The sequence below is a fragment of the Zootoca vivipara genome, chromosome 6 (assembly GCF_963506605.1).
Source record: "Zootoca vivipara chromosome 6, rZooViv1.1, whole genome shotgun sequence".
Lineage (NCBI taxonomy): Eukaryota > Metazoa > Chordata > Lepidosauria > Squamata > Lacertidae > Zootoca > Zootoca vivipara.
The window spans coordinates 14,131,969-14,151,548 of NC_083281.1; the positions used below are offsets into that span (position 1 = coordinate 14,131,969).

General features: G+C 46.0%; 1 protein-coding gene across 1 annotated transcript in view; it reads left to right on the plus strand.

The window, feature by feature from the left end:
• The first annotated feature begins 1,751 nt into the window (after window positions 1-1,751).
• Window positions 1,752-19,580, plus strand: part of CLIP3 (CAP-Gly domain containing linker protein 3) — a 36,846-nt gene continuing 19,017 nt past the window's right edge. Inside the window, exons 1-4 of the mRNA XM_035119143.2 lie at window positions 1,752-1,822; window positions 7,794-7,951; window positions 17,625-17,764; window positions 19,134-19,227. Of these exons, the coding sequence (XP_034975034.1) occupies window positions 7,816-7,951; window positions 17,625-17,764; window positions 19,134-19,227 (370 nt within the window). The 5' untranslated portion in view covers window positions 1,752-1,822; window positions 7,794-7,815. The remainder of the gene's footprint in view (window positions 1,823-7,793; window positions 7,952-17,624; window positions 17,765-19,133; window positions 19,228-19,580) is intronic.

The window sequence follows — 19,580 nt, forward strand, 5'->3', positions numbered from 1 at the left end:
GGCGATTGGGCCGGATCTGGCCCCCGGGCCTTAGTTTGCCTACCCATGGTGAAGGCTGTACTAATGGGCAGGAAGCCCTGCCTCTTGCTGCTCCCTGTATAAACTGCTCTCGGGTTGTGATTATTTCACTTGCGTTCACACACTGCAAGCAAGAAACCCTCTTAGGGTAGCTTGGCATTTAATTGCTCCCTTTTTGGCTACTCAAAAGAGCCTGCCAGATCCCTGAATGGCTGCACACTCAACATCCTTAGTATCTGTTTCTTCCTGCCATTCCCATTTTAATTACCGGCATACCATTTTATAGATGCGGCAAGCGTAAAAATGTTGGAGAGGGGGAATGGACTTTTGAGTAGAGGCTTCTGAAGTTGATTTGTGGTAATGGCTCCTTCGCTGCCAGCTGAATTCCTGGCAAAACCTTGACTATCACCCTAACTGGAGGGGAATCAGACACCAGTCCAGCTCCATTCAGTCTCCCTCTGTTTCGGGCAAAAAGTCTTCAGATGGGGCTACGTTGCCACTGCTCTCAACATCTGTAGGCTGTCTGGGTGGTAATTTGGGGACCTTGGACAGCAGCCCTGAGGTTCAGGCATAGCTGTACCACTGGGGAACATGCACACATGAATATTATTCATATATATAATCCAGTGGCGGATTTACGTATAAGCTAAAGAAGCTATAGCTTAGGACCCCACTCTCTTGGGGGGGCCAAAAAAAATTTAAAGGGAAAAAAAACAACTGGATGTACATTTCCAAAATATAAGATAAAAAAATAAAATAAGACTTTCATACAGCAACAGTGGCAAATGGCTTTAGATCCCTATTAGGTCCATAAATTACCTTGCAGCATATATTCAACACAAAAAACAGTGACAATTTGTTCTTGGCAAAGGACAGCTGGACATACAAAGGGCCCCATTACCTTCAGTAGTTTAGGGCCTCATCAAACCGCAATCCGGCCCTAATATAATTCCACTTTCCCCCTAGAACCAGCATACAAGGCGGTTTGCAAAAATAAAAACAAATACAGATAAAACATAGCGAGAAATAAATGAGGATGGTTCTAAGGTAGTTCGGTTTCCTATGGAATAAAACAATATATTTTTTAAAGTATATTAAAATGCAGACAGTTAAGCCCACAAGCCCCAGTATAGCCCAGTATGAAGTGAGAAGCGCATGGCATGTTGGAGCGCTCTGGAGGACTCCTTACAACAGATCCTTGTAAAATACAATGTGCAAATGTTAATCTGTTAGAGTACACGAAAACAAATTAGGGTAATATAATAAAAGAAGGCTGTGCGTTAAATAACAATACAAGTACAATGAGAAGAACTGGAAATCTTTTATTTAGAAATTCAATGAACGATTGTATAATAAGGCAAATTCTTGTTTCGTATGTGTGTGTTTTTCCTCTTGTCTTAATCTTTTCTTTTTTATCTTTATGTATGCATATATATTTGTATTTTAATTCAATAAAGATGATTAAAAAACAAAACCAGCCCCGTGAGGTTGGCCCCTAGTGTGGGAGGTTGCCTGAGCTTGCAGCGTGAGCTCCCGGGCCGGCGGTGAAGGCATCCGACCCCGGGACTTTTCCGTTTCCCTCTCCCCCCTCCGCCCCCCTTCCCCCACCTCCTCCCCTCCCCCTCCGCCAAGGAGGCGGGGACGAGCATCCCTCCGTCTGGTGCTGATGCTGCGAGGGGCGGCGCATGAGCGTTGATGCTCCCGAGACGCCTCCATTCTGCTCTGCGCGCCCGTCCATCCCCGTCTCCATCCATCCATCCCCGCCGCCGAGGCACCCTCGGAGGGGACGCCAGCCTTGCGCAAGGTAGGTGATGGGGGGTGGGGTGGGTGACACCCCCCCCCAATCCATCCTCACAGCGGAGGGAGAGGCCAGCAGCCATCTCTGGTCTAAGGGTGCGGGGAGATCTCGGGCCCAGCCCCTCCATCCCTTGCTGAAGACCTTCAAAGATGCAAAAAACAACAACAACCCGCATCTGCGCCACCAAGTCTAGATTCTCCCCATCTCCATCCTTCCCCCCCCCCCAAAAAAGACAAGCTCCGCCCCTCATCCTCACGGCTACCTGTTCTCCATAACACCCCCAACACGTCCCTGTGTCCAACCCTCCCCCCCTGCTACGCACACCTGAAGCCCCCCCTCTCTAATCTGCCCAAACCTTCTCCCTTCCCAGTATTTATTATCACACCCCATCTCCATTCCCAGTTGCACCTCGCAGTGGATCGCATCCATCGCTATATAGACCCCATCCTGACACCCCCCTCCATATTCTAGTACCCTGCCTTTCTTCAACAACACAGCTATTTGTGCCTAAAGTCTCCAGAATCACACCTGTTTCCATCACCTGTGATAGAGGCTACACCCTATTATTAGTATTATTATTAATAATAATAATATTACTACCACTACTATTCCACAGGCGTCAGCAACTGACATATTGCCATATCCCCCAGAATCCCTCTGGTCTGCCCTCTTCCTCGCTCACACCCATCCACTCCTGTAAACAGCACCTTCCAGTAGGGTCCCAACCCACCCCAAGCACCCCCATTTCCCTCCTGTATTTGCCACCCCCCCCAGCTGCTTCCTATGCCGCCTCCTGGCACCCCATGGCATCCCTTTTCCTTCCAGATATTTGCTTGCCTAAAAGCAACACGGCCATTTCCCTTCTGTCCCCACCCCCTAGAACTGCCTGTCAAGACGGCGAACCATTCCTGAATATCTTTTGACAGCCTCTGAAGGCCGCAGGTTCCATGTCCTGCCATCTCTAGGCAGGGCTGGGAGAGAGACTGTGCCTCAAATCCTGGGGACTCAGGACCAGTCTCCATAGCCGGTGTTGAGCTAGCTAGATGGAGAAGCAAAAGGTTAATCCCTTGCATGCTTACTCAGAAGTAGGCTCCACTGTTTCCAGCGGGGCTTACTTCCTAGTAAGTGTGTTGCACAATCAATTATACAATCATGCTGCTGCTAAACATTGTCCAAAAACATTCTCAAGATGTTATTTTATTTTTTGTAAAAGAAGAAGAAGAAGAAGAAACCGTTCCGGTGAGCTTAGTTGTATATTTTGCTTTGGCGTGGGACTGGGTCTCTTGCATAGTAAATGAAGAAAATCCGGCCAGCTGGGTGTAGGGAAGTGTTGTGTAATGGTTAGAGTTTCAAACAAGTGGCCTGGGTTCAAATCCTCATTAAGCCATGAAGCTCACTGGCTGATCCTTGGGCCAGGTACTGTCTCTCAGCCTATCCTACCTCACAGGGGAGTTGTGTGAAAATAAAATGGGGAGGGGAAGGACCGTGTATGTAGGTACTGTAAGCTCCTTGGAGGAAAGGTATATAGGTAATCATTAAATCAAACAAATAAAAAAAGGTGGAAGGGAGGGCACGGGGAGTTGAATGAGAATTACCAGTACACAAATGTGTCTCTGTTTTAATCTGTGAAACCCAGGAAGATACCCAAGCCACATGCAGCCAAACCCTTAAAGAGAGGGATTTTTTAAAAAATCCATGGCAAATAAAGGGTGCTTCTGGGCATGTATTTATTGTGCGATGGATGCTCCTCGTGTGTGGACATTTTTTGCAGAGTCTGCACAGCATCCTTGGCATCTACATGCCAGTCCATAACCTCCCTCCCACCCTGCCCACACAAATTTAATCAGGATTGACCCTTTCTGGGGAATACTTGATAAGTTAATACAAAACCTGTTGCCAGAGAAGCATCTGCGATATCTGAACGATCTGTTTACAATATTAAGCCCCCATCTGGACGCGCCGAAAAATGATTGACGTTATTTCCTATGCCATCCATTGATTCTTCCCGACAGCTCTTTGTGCTCAGAAAGGAACACTTGCTCCCATTTCTACTTCTGGATACACATCCAAACACACAGAGTTGTTTCTTAATGCCAACAAGCATCATGGCATTCCAAAGGAGGCTTGGGGAATAGCAGTTTTGCAAGAGTGCAGTCAATTTTAGGGAATTCAAAGTCCCCATTGGACATTCCATATGGAACCAGAGATCCTGAAAGCTGTGTTGTAAAAGGATGTGATATTACGTTTGTGTATCCTAGTCAGTATTTGGGTACACAGTTTTATATCTCTAGTTAAGAGCTGCCAAATCAAGCAGCCCCTTAACTGAAAATTTTGCCAGTCTTAGGCTGTGTACACTCTATAACTTTAAAGCACATTTAAACAACCTTCTTTCCCTCAAAGAATTCTGGGCACTCTCGTTCGTTAAGGCTTGCTAGGAGCTTTAATGCTGTGAGGGTTAAACCACAGTGCCCAGAATTCTTTGAGGCAAATAACGTGCTCCAAACGTGTTTTAAACGTGCTTAGACTGTCAACCTGCAGGCAGGGCCGATCTGGTTTCTAAATTGTGACTAAGCACCTTAAACAGATTCTGAGCACATCATCGTTATCCTTATCAACATCAATAACACCAATGTGCCTTTTGAAAGAAGAGGAACATGAATTTTACAAAATCCCCAGTTGTTAAAAAGACAAGAGCCTGCTTAGAGCTTGATTATTATTTTTTAATATTCTTTATTGAAAAATAAAAAGTACAAAAATACAAGTGCACAGAGTAAGATAAGACACAAAAAGAAGAAAAAAGAAGAAATAGTACCCATGGGGGAAAAAACATAACAGAAAAAAGATATTGCGTACAGTACACAAAGGGGGGGGGAATTGTTGTAGTTAACCAGACCTTAATCTAATATGGTATTTATAAAAATCAATTCCAAATATCATTAAATTTGTCCATGGCAAGTCTACGTTTGTACACAACTTGCTCACATGTAGCAAGTTTGCGGCTCCCTTTAATGACTGGATTGAAGATATGCCTAGAGCCTCGATATGACAGTCACAGAAATGGGTTGAGTCTTCCAACACAGAGTTCTGAAGCGTACAATGAATTTCAGAGGTATAGCCGCGTTAATCTGTTCCTGTCCGCTCTATTGTGGCACAAGCTTTCGTGGGCAAAACCCCAGGCTGCACCTGATGGGCTCAACCTGGGAAATCGTACACCACAAAAGTCTTGAAGCTGCCGCAGGACTTAGAATCATAGAATCATAGAGTTGGAAGAGACCACAAGGGCCATCCAGTCCAACCCCCTGCCAAGCAGGAAACACCATCAAAGCATTCCTGACAGATGGCTGTCAAGCCTCTGCTTAAAGACCTCCAAAGAAGGAGACTCCACCACACTCCTTGGCAGCAAATTCCACTGCCGAACAGCTCTTACTGTCAGGAAGTTCTTCCTAATGTTTAGGTGGAATTTTCTTTCTTGTAGTTTGAATCCGTTGCTCCGTGTCCGCTTCTCTGGAGCAGCAGAAAACAACCTTTCTCCCTCCTCTATATGACATCCTTTTATATATTTGAACATGGTTATCATATCACCCCTTAACCTTCTCTTCTCCAGGCTAAACATACCCAGCTCCCTAAGCCGTTCCTCATAAGGCATCGTTTCCAGGCCTTTGACCATTTTGGTTGCCCTCTTCTGGACACGTTCCAACTTATCAGTATCCTTCTTGAACTGTGGTGCCCAGAACTGGACACAGTACTCCAGGTGAGGTCTGACCAGAGCAGAATACAGTGGTACTATTACTTCCCTTGATCTAGATGCTATACTCCTATTGATGCAGCCCAGAATTGCATTGGCTTTTTTAGCTGCTGCATCACACTGCTGACTCATGTCAAGTTTGTGGTCTACCAAGACTCCTAGATCCTTTTCACATGTACTGCTCTCAAGCCAGGTGTCTCCCATCCTGTATTTGTGCCTTTCATTTTTTTTGCCCAAGTGTAGTACTTTACATTTCTCCTTGTTAAAATTCATCTTGTTTGCTTTGGCCCAGTTGTCTAATCTGTTAAGGTCATTCTGAAGTGTGATCCTGTCCTCTGGGGTGTTAGCCACCCCTCCCAATTTGGTGTCATCTGCAAACCTGCTCAGGATGCCCTCAAGCCCATCATCCAAGTCATTGATAAAGATTTTGAACAAGACTGGGCCCAAGACAGAACCCTGTGGCACCCCACTAGTCACTACTCTCCAGGATGAGGAGGAGCCATTGATGAGCACCCTTTGGGTTCGGTCAGTAAGCCAGTTACAAATCCACTGAATGGTAGCATTGTCTAGCCCACATTTTACCAGCTTCTTTACAAGAATATCATGGGGCACCTTGTCAAAGGCCTTGCTGAAATCAAGATAGGCTACATCCACAGCGTTCCCTTCATCTACCAGGCTTGTAATTCTGTCAAAAAATGAGATCAGATTAGTCTGACATGACTTATTTTTCAGGAACCCATGCTGACTTTTAGTGATCACAGAGTTTCTTTCTAGGTGCTCACAGACTGTTTGCTTAATGATCTGCTCTAGAATCTTTCCTGGTATTGATGTCAGGCTGACTGGGCGGTAATTGTTTGGGTCCTCTCTTTTCCCCTTTTTGAAAATAGGGACAACATTTGCCCTCCTCCAGTCTGCTGGAACTTCGCCTGTTCTCCAGGAATTTTCAAAGATTATTGCCAGTGGTTCTGAAATCACCTCTGCCAGTTCTTTTAATACTCTTGGATGTAGTTCATCTGGCCCTGGAGACTTGAATACATCTAAACTAGCCAAGTATTCTTGTACTACCTCCTTACTTATTCTGGGCTGTGTTTCCCCTGCTGAATCATCTGCTCCATATTCTTCAGGTCGGGCGTTGTTTTCTTTCTTGGAGAAGACTGAGGCAAAGAAGGCATTGAGGAGTTCTGCCCTTTCTCTGTCCCCTGTTTGCATTTCACCATCTTCTCCTCTGAGTGACCCCACTGTTTCCTTGTTTTTCCTTTTGCTACGGACATACCCATAAAAGCCCTTTTTGTTGCTTTTAACCTCTCTAGCGAGCCTGAGTTCATTCTGTGCTTTAGCTTTTCTGACTTTGTCTCTACACGTGCTGGCTATATGTTTGAATTCCTCTCTGGAGATTTCCCCCCTTTTCCATTTTTTGTACATATCCCTTTTAAATCTTAACTCAGTCAAAAGTTCTTTAGATAGCCAGCCTGGCTTCTTTAGGCACCTTCCATGTTTCCGTCTCATTGGTATTGCCTGAAGTTGTGCTTTTAATATCTCCCTTTTAACAAACTCCCAACCAGACTTTTTATGGTTCTAGATCAAAATAGGATTTGCGGTGCTGTTTTGCTGCGACAGCTCAGGTGCTATGGGGCAGGCCTCTCTCCTGTTCCTTATCATCTCAAATCTGGAATGGCTCACAGGTCAAATCTGCCGCCGCACTGCTAAATAAATACTTGTACCCAGTGCTTTTTTCCTAAAAAATAATAATGTTTAGGGGGGCTCTCATTTCCCTACTCATATTGAAATACTGTCCCTCAATGAGGCCAAACTTAGATTCACAAAATGTTGAGGGGGATGCGTCCCCCTGCATCCCCCCAGGAAAAAAAGCAATGCTTGCACCCTTTCATTAAGGTGTCTGCCTAATAATAAGAATGAAGTACAACATAAATGTAACATAAAGTTAGCATCGCCAGGGCTAACTGACCAAGTAATAATGCTTTTCATAGAATCATAGAATAATTGTGGAGGTGGAGGGGACCCAAGGGACATCCAGTCCAACCCCCTGAAATGCAGGAGTCTTTTACCCAGTGTGGGACTCGAACCCACAACCCCATGCTCTATGACAGTCTAAAGGCCATGTTAGCACAGTGTGAAGATCATGAGACTGGCCTAAGATAGGTTCATATATTTGGAGGTTTCAAATTCTGCTGTTCAGCTCCATTCCTGTTCTCCCCTGCTTCTCTTTAACAGAGGAAAAAAACTTCCAGGAACCATGACCAAAGAAGACTCGACGGAACTCCCTCCTGAGGAGGAACACCACCCCCTGGAATTCCAGAGTCCTGTCTTGGAGCGGAGGAAGAAAGCAATGGTCCACCCTTCTGCCCCAGCCCCACTCCCCAAAGATTATGGTGAGTCCATTCGTTGAATTCCATCATTTGCAAGCTGGAAAGAGTGGCAGGGGCCTCTCGCATTCTCAGTCCAGTTTGTGCATATTCTGATAAGGCAGGAGGTGGGCGGTCAATGGGTCACAAATTATGTTTGTGGCAATACTGGACAGGAGGACCCAAGTGGTTGCATGGGATCAGGGCCGGATTGAGGTTTGATGAGGCCCTAAGCCACTGAAGGTAGTGGGGCCCTTTATATGTCCAGCTGTCCTTTGTCAACAACAAATGGTTGCTGTTTTTTGTGTTGAATATATGCTAGATGGTAATTTATGGACCTCATAGGTATCCAAAGCCATTTGCACATCACAAAATATGTATTTTACCAAAGTAATTGTTGAACTGAAATACAATTAAGAAGTACAGTCATACCTCGTGTTGCGTCCGCTGCGGGTTGCATTTTTTCATGTTACGAACGCAACAGACCTGGAAGTGGTTACTTCTGGGTTTCGCCGCATGCGCATGTGCAGAACCGTTCTATTGCGCTTTTGCGCATGCGCAAAAGCACCACTCAGGTTGCAGACTTTTCGGGGTGTGAATGGCACCCCGGAACAGATCGGGTCTGCAACCTGAGGTACCGCTGTATATTAATAGTGAAATACCATGAAGAAAAAGTATATTAATAGTGAAATAATTATTAAGCTCTAACTTAAAATGATTTTTTATTCATAACCAACTTAATAAATCAAACCCATTGGCATTTGGCAATAACAAGAGTTCCTTTAGAAACACAATTTACAAAGACTCACAACCTAGTCTCTAGAAACTTGCTATAACATAAAATAATAAGAGGTGTAAATATATGATGCAAACTACTAATAATTATAAATAGCAGAATGTAGGCACCCTATATATAGAAAGGAGCAAACCGGGGATATTTTAGGGAGCAGGCGGGGCCCATGACTTACATCATAGGAGCCTACACAACAGAAAACACTGTTGCTGTAGATAGGCTTGCATGTAAATCCGGCACTGCGTGGGATGCTTCAAAGCAATTTCTTCCGCTGTGCTCAGGGCTGCATGTGCTTTGCATGTAGAGGAAACAAGGTTGTGGGGGAGGGGGGGTAGCGCCTTAATGCAGAGCAGCTGCTTTGCATGCAGAAGGCCTCAGGTTGGCTCTCAGGCATCTCCATCAAGCAATGTCAGGTTGGGGTGTGTGTGTAAGGAAGACCCACTCTGAAAAGCCACGGCCAGGGAGAGTAAGCAGTACTAAAGCAGATGACAGGCAAAGAGTCTAACCTGATAAAAGGCAACCGCATAAGTTTCGCACCAAGAAATGCAGAGTTTTGCGACCTGTGTTGATTTAGCAGATTTGCATCTGTTTCCTAAGTTTGCATAGTTTATTGTTTTCCTGTGCAGGGGTAATGATCAGTGCAGGACAGAATCTCCAATCTCTTCAAACGCTTTTCCTTCTTTGGAAAGCTCGTCACTTTCCTTTAAGCAAGGGGTGGCTAACTTGTGCCCCCGCCCCCTGCCCAAATGCAGCGGGTGACCCACCTCTCATCATGCCTGACAGTTGGCAATGCTGTATGGAGCTGATGGGAGTTCACAGACATCCCAGCCCTGCTTTTTAATCCCTCTCTTTGAATCTGCAAGGGTTGAAAATTGCTTTTAAAAAAACGTCATTGACAGAATAATAAAAAAAAAACAGTAATACAAACCTGCTTTCTCCCAGAGACCAGGCTTTTTTTGTGATAAGGAAAGTGAGGGATAGCACACTCGCTTCAGTGCAACGTCATACAACCTTCTTGCCAACAAATAAAAAATGAATGTTCATGAAATGGCCAACGGCATCTAATCTCTCTGAAAATAAATCAGGATGAAAGCTGATTGAACTGGGATGGAGGGGGGGGGACATTTATAAGGATATTATTTTTAATCACCCTTGTTAAGTTCGAAAGTGCAGGGCCCTACATGATGTATTGTTGTTTACAACTTTTGTTTGCTTGCCTGCTAAAAGTTAGTTAAAAGAAAACCAAGGGCAAAACAAAGCAGGAGAGAACAAAGAGATTGTTTATTCAGAGTGCTCCTAATGTGCAGAATTCTAGGCCTTTATTTATCATAGAATATACGCAGTCCTACCAACCACTTGTTTATCTGCAACATGAGAGAAACAGGCAAAAAATGTTCAAATGCTCCTTCTCTAAAAATCCTAAAACCTTCCTGCTAGGAATTATGGGTAATGAAATCCCCAAAAAGTTCAGGAGAGTCTTTATGTATGTTTCAGTTGCTGCCGGAATTCTTTTTCTTCCAGTAGCACCTTAGAGACCAACTAAGTTTGTCATTGGTATTTGTCATTGGTAACTTAGTTGGTCTCTAAGGTGCTACTGGCAGAATTTTGTTTGTTTGTTTGTTTCGACTGTGGCAGACCGACACGCCTACCTACCTGTTGCCAGAATTCTAATCGCAAAAGGCTGGAATGGAGAGGATATCCCATCTAAATTAGACTGGCAAAACAGGATAAGAAAGTATGCCGAACTGGTGAGATTATCAGCAAGGTTAAGAGACGTTACAGGTGAAAAATTTATCACAGAATGGGATATATACAGAGTATATGTAAAAGATCAGTCTGTTGGCAGGTCTTGATTGAGCTTCGGTGTGTAAGTAAGGTAAAGGGACCCCTGACCATTAGATCCAGTCGCAGACGACTGGGATTGTGGTGCTCATCTCACTTTACTGGCTGAGGGAGCTGGCGTTTGTCCACAGACAGCTTCCAGGTCATGTGGCCAGCATGACTAAGCCGCTGCTGGCGAACCAGAGCAGCACACGGAAACGCCGTTTACCTTCCTGCCAGAGCGGTACCTATTTATCTACTTGCACTTTGATGTGCTTTCAAACTGCTAGGTGGGCAGGAGCTGGGACCGAGCAACAGGAGCTCACCCCGTCACAGGGATTCAAACCGCCAACCTTCTGATCGGCAAGCCCTAGGCTCTGTGGTTTAACCCACAGCGCCACCAGTGTCCCTAGGTGTGTAAGTAGGATAATGTTAATATAAAATACAGTGAAATTTATAGTAAGTAAAAAAAACATAGAGAAAGTAAAGTTTCAGCGCGTATTTAAGGAACTTAATGCGGAAACGCAAGGGGAAGATCAGAGGTCTTGTCAGATTTAATCACAAATGGATGTACAACGCACTAGGCAAGAACCAGCTTCACACAAACACCCTCCTCCATTGATTAGGAATGACACACGTAGGCTTTCAACATCCCACAATAAAATATAATTGAGAACATTACAGAATGGTGGAAGAAAACGTAGTTCTCAGAAAGTCTGGGAGGTCCTGTGACCAGCTCCAGAACGTTCCAGGATGTGAGCGGGAAAAAACATATCTGTATACAGAATCCCCGAAACTCTTTTCATCCAAACCTCTTATTATTAAAAGCAAAAATAGCCAAGTGGACACAGATACTTAATAAGCATAAATTCCCCCACCAGGGCCGGATTTATGCATAAGCAGCTCAGGACCCCACTCTCTTGGGCCCCCCCAAAAAATTTAAAGGACAGAACAACAACTGGATGTACATTTCTAAAATATAATAATAAAAAAACACAAATGAAATAAAACCTACATACATCAACCGTGTGTTGTGTCGGCTGCTAGCCTGCTACGGTAGCTTGCTCCCTCAAATATCACTGGTTTGCTCCTTTCTATATATATAGGGTGCCTATATTCTGCATAGACTGGTTGCATGGCAACATGTGCAAATGGCTTTAGATACCTATTAGGTCCATCAATTACCATCTAGCATATATTCAACACAAAAAAAAAACAGCGACAATTTGTTTTTGACAAAGGACAGCTGGACATATAAAGGGCCCCATTGCCTTCAGCAGCTTAGGGCCTCATCATTTTAATTTGTCCCCCACAAATTAAGAACAATAATCTGTTGTTCCTGTATGGAGGTCAGGGTCTAGCTGCGAAAATCAGCTGTTTGTACTGGTTCTAGATGAGAGGGTGGCACCCCAAGGGGTTACTCTGGCCCCTAAAACCAGCCTTGGCGTGTTGGCATGATTCATCATGGCACGTGCTTGGGTGTGTGGGTGTGGGTGTGGCAGGTTCTGAGGCCGAACCCCGGGGAGAAGCAAAGAATGTAAGCATTTGGGGATGGCCAGATACGAATATGCAACGGTTGTGGGGTGTGCAGTTAGCCTGGTGCCTCCGGCGCCTGCCAGGCCTCAGCTCAACAGGCTTTTTTTTGGTATTCCATTTTTGGTGCTGCCCGTGGAGAAAAGCCATAAACGAGCGAGTTGAGGAGGGCTGGGGCAAGGGAGAGCAAATCGCTGCAGAGGAGAAGGGGAATTGAAAACCCTGGGCACGACTGAGGGCCGCTTCAGTCCACCAGAGGCTGAGGAAGGGACAAGGGAGCAGTTGTGGAGGCTTTCTGGAGGTTGCCCTGGAGACGGCAAAGGCCCATTGTAGGTTTCCTCTGGACTGCAAGGGAAGAGAACAAGAGCTGCTTCAAATGTGCTTCTTCCCCTTCCTGACACAGAGGCGGGTCCCTCGCAATACATTGCGCCCGTGCAAAGCCCTCGCCGATCCCCTTAGCCGCTCGTATCACCCTGGTTGATTGATCGGTTGAATTTGCCTCAGAGTACCTCAAATGCAAAAACTAAACAGTTAAAACACGGTGAACGCAACCACAGTGGAAAACATCTAAAAGCAATTACAGTTGAAAAACGTTGTTGAAAACGTTATTTCATCCTGCCAGGGCTGCCGGGAGCAGAATTCTTCAGCCACCAAAATGGCTGAATAAACAGGAATGTTTTCAAGTTAATACTGAGGGAGTGCGTTCCATCAGCTTCGGCCCAGTTCTGGACAGGGAGAATTCAACATCTGTCGTTTATGCTCTGGTAGCATCTAGGATAGATTACTGCAGCATATTATACGTGGGGCTGCCTCTGAAGACGGTTCAGAAAATTCAGAGGGGCAGAAGATGGTGGGCAGGTTGCTCATCGGGGCAAGAAGGTTTGAAAATATCACACCGATCCTAGCCTGACTGCAGTGGCTGCCAATTAGTTTCCAGGCCCCATTAACAGTGCTGGTTTTGATCTATAAAGCCTTAAACGGCTCAGGACCACAACACCTCAAAGAACCCTCCGTCCCCCATATCTCCCCTCCCATATGAACCAGTCCTGACCCCGTGATCGCAATCTGAGGCCTTTCTTAATATGAGAACAGAACAGGGCCCTTTTTGTGGTGGCTCCCTGTTTGTGGGATGCTCTCCTATTGAAAATACTCCTGTTAGGTGCCAGGTGAAATCACTGCTCTTCTCCAAGGCCTTAAACCAGGCATCCCCAAACTTTGACCCTCCAGATGTTTTGGACTACAGTTCCCATCATCCCTGACCACTGGTCCTGTTAGCTAGGGATCATGGGAGTTGTAGGCCAAAACATCTGGAGGGCCGCAGTTTGGGGATGCCTGCCTTAAACAACCTATGGCCTTTTAAACTGTGTTAGTGTGTTATAGTTTCGTTTGTTATTTTGTTATGTTTTTATAATGCACACCGCCCTGATCCTTGGATGAAGGTACTGTATATAAATTTAGTGATAGAGGCAGACACACCTTGCTAGGGAGGGCATGCCACAACCAGGGAGCCACCACTGAAAAGCCCCTGTCATGGGGGCAGTGGCAACCAGGAGATCCCCAACGGCGGCAGCACCGCTAAGGCCTCACCTGCTGTGGGTATTAAGAAGGCACTCTTTGGGTCTCGAGCAATTTAGGACTTTATTTGCTACCATTAATACTGTGGATTTGGCCCAGTAGGTCACTAGCAGCCAGTCCCTACAGACATGGTTAGGACTGCAGCCACAACCAACTAAATCTTCAGTTTGATTAAGGGACAGAATCCATATGTAATCAGTGAAGGCATATTTTAATCAATGGGGCTGCAAATCAGCTTCACAGTTTTTGGGAGTTTGTACATTTTATTTAAATTGTTTGGTTTTGAGGTGTTATTTTCCTATGAAATATATATATACACACATATCCATGGCCTTGTTTCTTGCACTGTGTATCATAGCTTTGTTGATTAAACCATAAATTATCCTATGCTTCAGTACTGAAGGAAGAGCTCCCTTCAAGAAACCTGCATTATCGAGTTTGGGAATAGTGTGCTGATTAAATTGAATTGGTTAATCAGCAAAAGGGCAGGTGATTAATAGACTGCAGTGCATTCATCCGGTCAAGAAGGGCCTTGATATAAATTGGACCCTGCTCTGCTCCTGCAGCTCCTGTTCATTTCAATGAGCTAAGCACAAAGGCAGATTGAATTTATACAGTTGGTTTATATCATACAGGGATGAATTGCAGGGATAGCCAATGCCCTCCAGATAATTGTGGGCTACCGATTCCCATCAACCCCAGCCAATATCTCAGAAACCTGCTCTGTCATAACATGGAGGGGGGCTTTTAATTTAGCTGCCCCTATTCTGTGAAATAGCATTCTTGTCAAGATATTATAATAATTTATAATAATAATTTATTATTTATACCCCGCCCATCTGGCTGAGTTTCCCAAGCCACTCTGGGCGGCTCCCAATCGAGTGTTAAAAACAATACAGCATTAAATATTTAAAACTTCCCTAAACAGGGATGCCTTCAGATGTCTTTTAAAAATAGGATAGCTGCTTATTTCCTTGACATCTGATGGGAGGGCGTTCCACAGGGTGGGTGCCACTACCGAGAAGGCCCTGTGCCTGGTTCCCTGTAACCTCACTTCTCGCAATGAGGGAACTGCCAGAAGGCCCTCGGAGCTGGACCTCAGTGTCTGGGCTGAACGATGGGGGGGGGGTGATGCTCCTTCAGGTATACTGGGCCGAGGCCGTTTAGGGCTTTAAAGGTCAGCACCAACACTTTGAATTTTGCTCAGAGTTTGGGAGCCAATGTAGATCTCTCAGGACCGGTGTTATAGGGTCTCGGCGGCTACTCCAAGTCCCCAGTCTAGCTGCTGCATTCTGGATTAATTGCAGTTTCCGGGTGACCTTCAAAGGTATCCCGACATAAAGCACATTGCAGTAGTCCAAGCGGGAGATAACCAGAGCATGCACCACTCTGGCAAGACAGTCCACAGGCAGGTGGGGTCTCATACTGCATAGCAGATGGTGCTGGTAGACAGCTGCCCTGGACACAATATGGACCTGCACCTCCATGGACAGCTGTGAGTCCAAAATGACTCCCAGGCTGCGCACCTGGTCCTTCAGGGGCACAGTTACCCCATTCAGGATCAGGGAGTCCTCCACACCTGCCCGCCCCCTGTCCCCCCAAAACAGTACTTCTGTCTTGTCAGCATTCAACCTCAATCCGTTAGCCGCCATCCATCCTCCAACCGCCTCCAGGCACTTACACAGGACCTTCACTGGTTATACTGTATTATGACAGGCAGGCCCCAACTATCTGCACTTTGCCAGAACAACCGAATACACTTTTGATCTGCTAGGCTTCCCCAGCTAGATCAGTGGGTCCTGGCCCAGTTTATTTTGTATTGTTTTAGTATTTTTCAGGTTTTTTTAATGTCTTGGCTTTTTGGGTTGTTGTTGTTGTTGTTGTTGTTGTTGTTTTATTGCATAACTTTTTATCCACTTTCCAATTAAAACAAACCAAAACATCTACAACAAATTTTTAAAACAATAGTTTTGACTGACTTCCCTCCCCTCCCCCTCTTGGTTTCATTATTTAATACTTTTCCCACGCACGTTCTTAAACCCTTATTTTCTTACTGTTTCGATTTGAAATCTTCTTCATCTTATTGCAAGTGACATGTAGAAGTTTTCCTAATATGAGGAGAATCTGTTCTAGGATCCAAGCTTAGTACATAACACCGAAATTACTACTTGACCCTGAGTGTATTTCAGAATCTATACACAAAGCTTATGAAGAATACGCAATCGTTTATCCCCTAAGATGAAAAAGAAACGAAGAAAAAAATGAAAATGTCGAAGTCCTTTCTTTCTTGGGTTTCAAATTAAAAAATTTGTCCCGCATAGTTCAATAGTTTATTTTACCAATCTTCTTGTTATCTTGTTATCTCCTTCTTTGGAGGTCTTTAAGCAGAGGCTTGACAGGCATATGTCAAGAATGCTTTGATGGTGTTTCCTGCTTGGCAGGGGGTTGGACTGGATGGCCCTTGTGGTCTCTTCCAACTCTATGATTCTATGACTCTATGATCTTCTTCAGCGGAGGCTTCTTCCTTGGCCTGAGGTCTACTCTTGGGTACAGGAACAAAGTCTTCCGTTCAATAAGTCCATCAAAGCCTGTACATCTCAGTGTCATATTTTTTTTTTTATCAACAGTCATTTTCCACATTCCTTTCCAATTTTTATATATCTTCTCCCAGGCCTTTGTAATAATTTTACATTGCCACCACATATGATAACCTTTGATTGCCCTCCCTTTGATTGTCCTCCCATCCTGTTTCCTTCCTATCACGGTCAAAGCCTCCCAGATCTCTCTCTCTCTCTCTCTCTCTCTCTCTCTCTCTCTCTCTCTCTCTCTCTCTCTCTCTCTCTCTGTGTGTGTGTGTGTGTGTGTGTGTGTGTTTTTAACTGCTTTTTGCAGCTTTGATTGTACATCGCCTTGAGACGACTGCAGGATTAATAAACTTGCAATAATATTGATACCAGGTTGGCTCCCCCTGGCTCCAAGCCTGCAGACCTAATGAATACCCAAAATCTTTCAATATGTACATAATACGGAACTGGGCTCGGCTGACGTTGGCAGAGAGAGCCAAACGGGCAGATGACCTGTTTCTAAAATAATACTGCTTTGGTAGTGACTCAGGAGTACAAGCAGAAGCGATGAGTCACTGAACGTACAGAATCTCTCCTTGCAGGCTGCTGTTCCCATAAATTGACTATGCATAAATAAGAAACTTTTCTTTCTTCTTTCTCTTTTTTGTCTGAGAGAAGGTGAGAGGGAGAGAAGCACAACTTTTAGTTATTTAAAAAACGGGATCAGTGTCTCTTTTTTTAGGTGGGAGGAGAGACAGGATAACATGGCAATAGTTTTATTTGTGAAATACACTCCTCTACGATTATGCTTACAGTACAAGCTTAGGAAAGCTTTGAAAGAGCAGATTATGGGCTCTTCAATTATCCAGAAGCATAGTAGTGAAAATAATGTGGTTATTTAGTTTTTTTAAAAAAGGCTTAAGAAAGTATGAAAGTAGAGAAACTAGAACATCAGGCCTGCCAGTTCTATAAGGGTAAGAACATAAGAGGAGTCTGGATCAGGCCAATGGCCCATCTATTCCAGCATCCTGTTATCACAAGGGCCAACCAGATACCCAGGCATAGGCAAACTCCGGCCCTCCAGATGTTTGGGACTACAGTTCCCATCATCCCTGACCATTAGCCCTGTTAGCTAGGGATGATGGGAGTTGTAGTCCCAAACATCTGGAGGGCCGGAGTTTGCCTATGCCTGCAGATACCCATATGGGAATCCCACAAGCAAGACCTGAGCACAAAAGCATTTCCCCTCCTGCAGTTTCCAGCAAGTGGTGTTCATAGAATTGTAGGACTGACAGGGACCTCTGGTGGGGTACGTAAGGGTGAGGTGATCTTTTAACTTTTGAAAAGCCACTTTTGTTTTTCATTTCCTTGGGCCGGTTCCCCTTCCGCCATTTTACCTTCCTGTCCTCTGCAGCTTTCACTTTCTTCGACCCAAACGACCCGGCATGTCAAGAAATCCTCTACGACCCCATCACCACCGTCCCGGAGTTGTTTGCCATCATCCGCCAGTGGGTTCCCCAAGTGCAACACAAGATCGATATCATTGGCAGTGAGGCGAGTGATGGCTGTCTCTTGGGGGATCGTGGGCCGAGTGGAGGAGGAGGAGGGTGGCGTTGGAACCTGGGTGTGCCCTGCTGTGCTGCTCCTTGCTAGGGCGCATATTCCACAACCAAGGGACCACCACTAAAATGGCCCTGTCGTGCGGGTGGGGTAGTTTCTGCAAACGCTGGCACCCCCCCTTGCAGGTCTATATCTAGGGGCCAAGAGGTGAAGGGGGGAGGCCCGGAGCTCCCAGCTGCAGTCAGTTAACCGAAAGGGAGCAGCATGGAGACCCCCCATCCATTCCTCATAATATAATGTGCAATAGGTGCTATATTGTTGGGGGATGTGTGTAAGAGAGCTGAGGTTTTTTTTAGATCACAGGTGGGGAGCCTCAGGGGCCAAATATGGCCTCCCTTTCTTTGCCGTTTGGCCTATGGGACCCTCCTGAGACCACCTGCCCCCTGTCCTGCTCTCCCCTGGCCACATCCTTCACAGGCCCTGCAACAAGCCCTTCGTGAAGGCTTTCGACTGGATGGAATGGATCTTTGAACTGTGAGAATGTTTCTCCCTTGGCTGAAAGGAGGTGTAGAAGCCTCTGGTTTTTTGTGGCTGGAATACAGCTTGCTGTACAAAGTTAAGCATCATATCCACGCCTCAGCCCAACTTTTGCCTCTAGCCCCATACACTTTAGGGACACTGGTGGCGCTGTGGTCTAAACCACTGAGCCTAGGGCTTGCCGATCAGAAGGTCGGCGGTTCGAATCCCCGCGACGGGGCGAGCTCCCGTTGCTCGGTCCCTGTTCCTGCCCACCTAGCAGTTCGAAAGCACATCAAAGTGCAAGTAGATAAATAGGTACCGCTCTGGCGGGGAGGTAAACTGTGTTTCCGTGCGCTGCTCTGGTTCACCAGAAGCGGCTTAGTCATGCTGGCCACGTGACCCAGAAGCTGTCTGCGGACAAATGCTGACTCCCTCGGCCTATAGAGCAAGTTGAGCGCGCAACTCCAGAGTTGGCTGCGACTGGACCTAATGTTCAGGGGTACCTTTACCTTTACCTTTTACATCCCCTTGGCTTCTGCCCTTCACCCATCCGATCCCTGGCACATGACCCCAGGAAAGTCATATCTTGGGGAATGAGGCTTCCGGGCTGAAAAACATGCTCTGCCCCTCTTTTAGATGTGCTTGCAGATCAGCTCCAAATTTAGGTGGGGGTTCTTGTCGCTGGCAGAGGGTGGGTTGCGCTTGATGACTTCAGGCGCCCCTTTCCAGGTTAAACTCATAATTGGCCACACCCAGCCTTGCATGCTCAGCAGATCAACGGTTGTGGGTGGTGCAGGGGAGACGGATCCGTTTACACCTCTGAATGGTGACTTGCATTCTCCAGATCTTGAAGCGAGGCTGCCACGTCAACGACCGCGATGGGCTGACAGACATGACACTGCTCCATTACGCCTGCAAGGCTGGTGCCCATGGTGTCGGTAAGCAAGCCAGTGGGGCGGTGAGACTCTCTTCTGGGCGGCGGCTGGGTGTCTCTCCTGGGCCTCAGAGCCCTGCCAGCTCTCTCAGGAGAACCATGCTCCCGCCTGGTCTTTCAACCCACTTTTAATTTGACTCCCTGAAAACTGCCTGTGGGTTTTAGTCATTTTTGCATTCACAGCAATATCTGCACTGTAACACACTAAGGCAATGAGGGCCAAACTTGGCCCTCCAGCTGTTTTGGGACTACAATTCCCATCATCCCTGACCACTGGCCCTGTTAGCGAGGGATGGTGGGAGTTGTAGTTCCAAAACAGCTGGAGGGCCAGGTTTGGCCATCACTGCACTAAGGAAT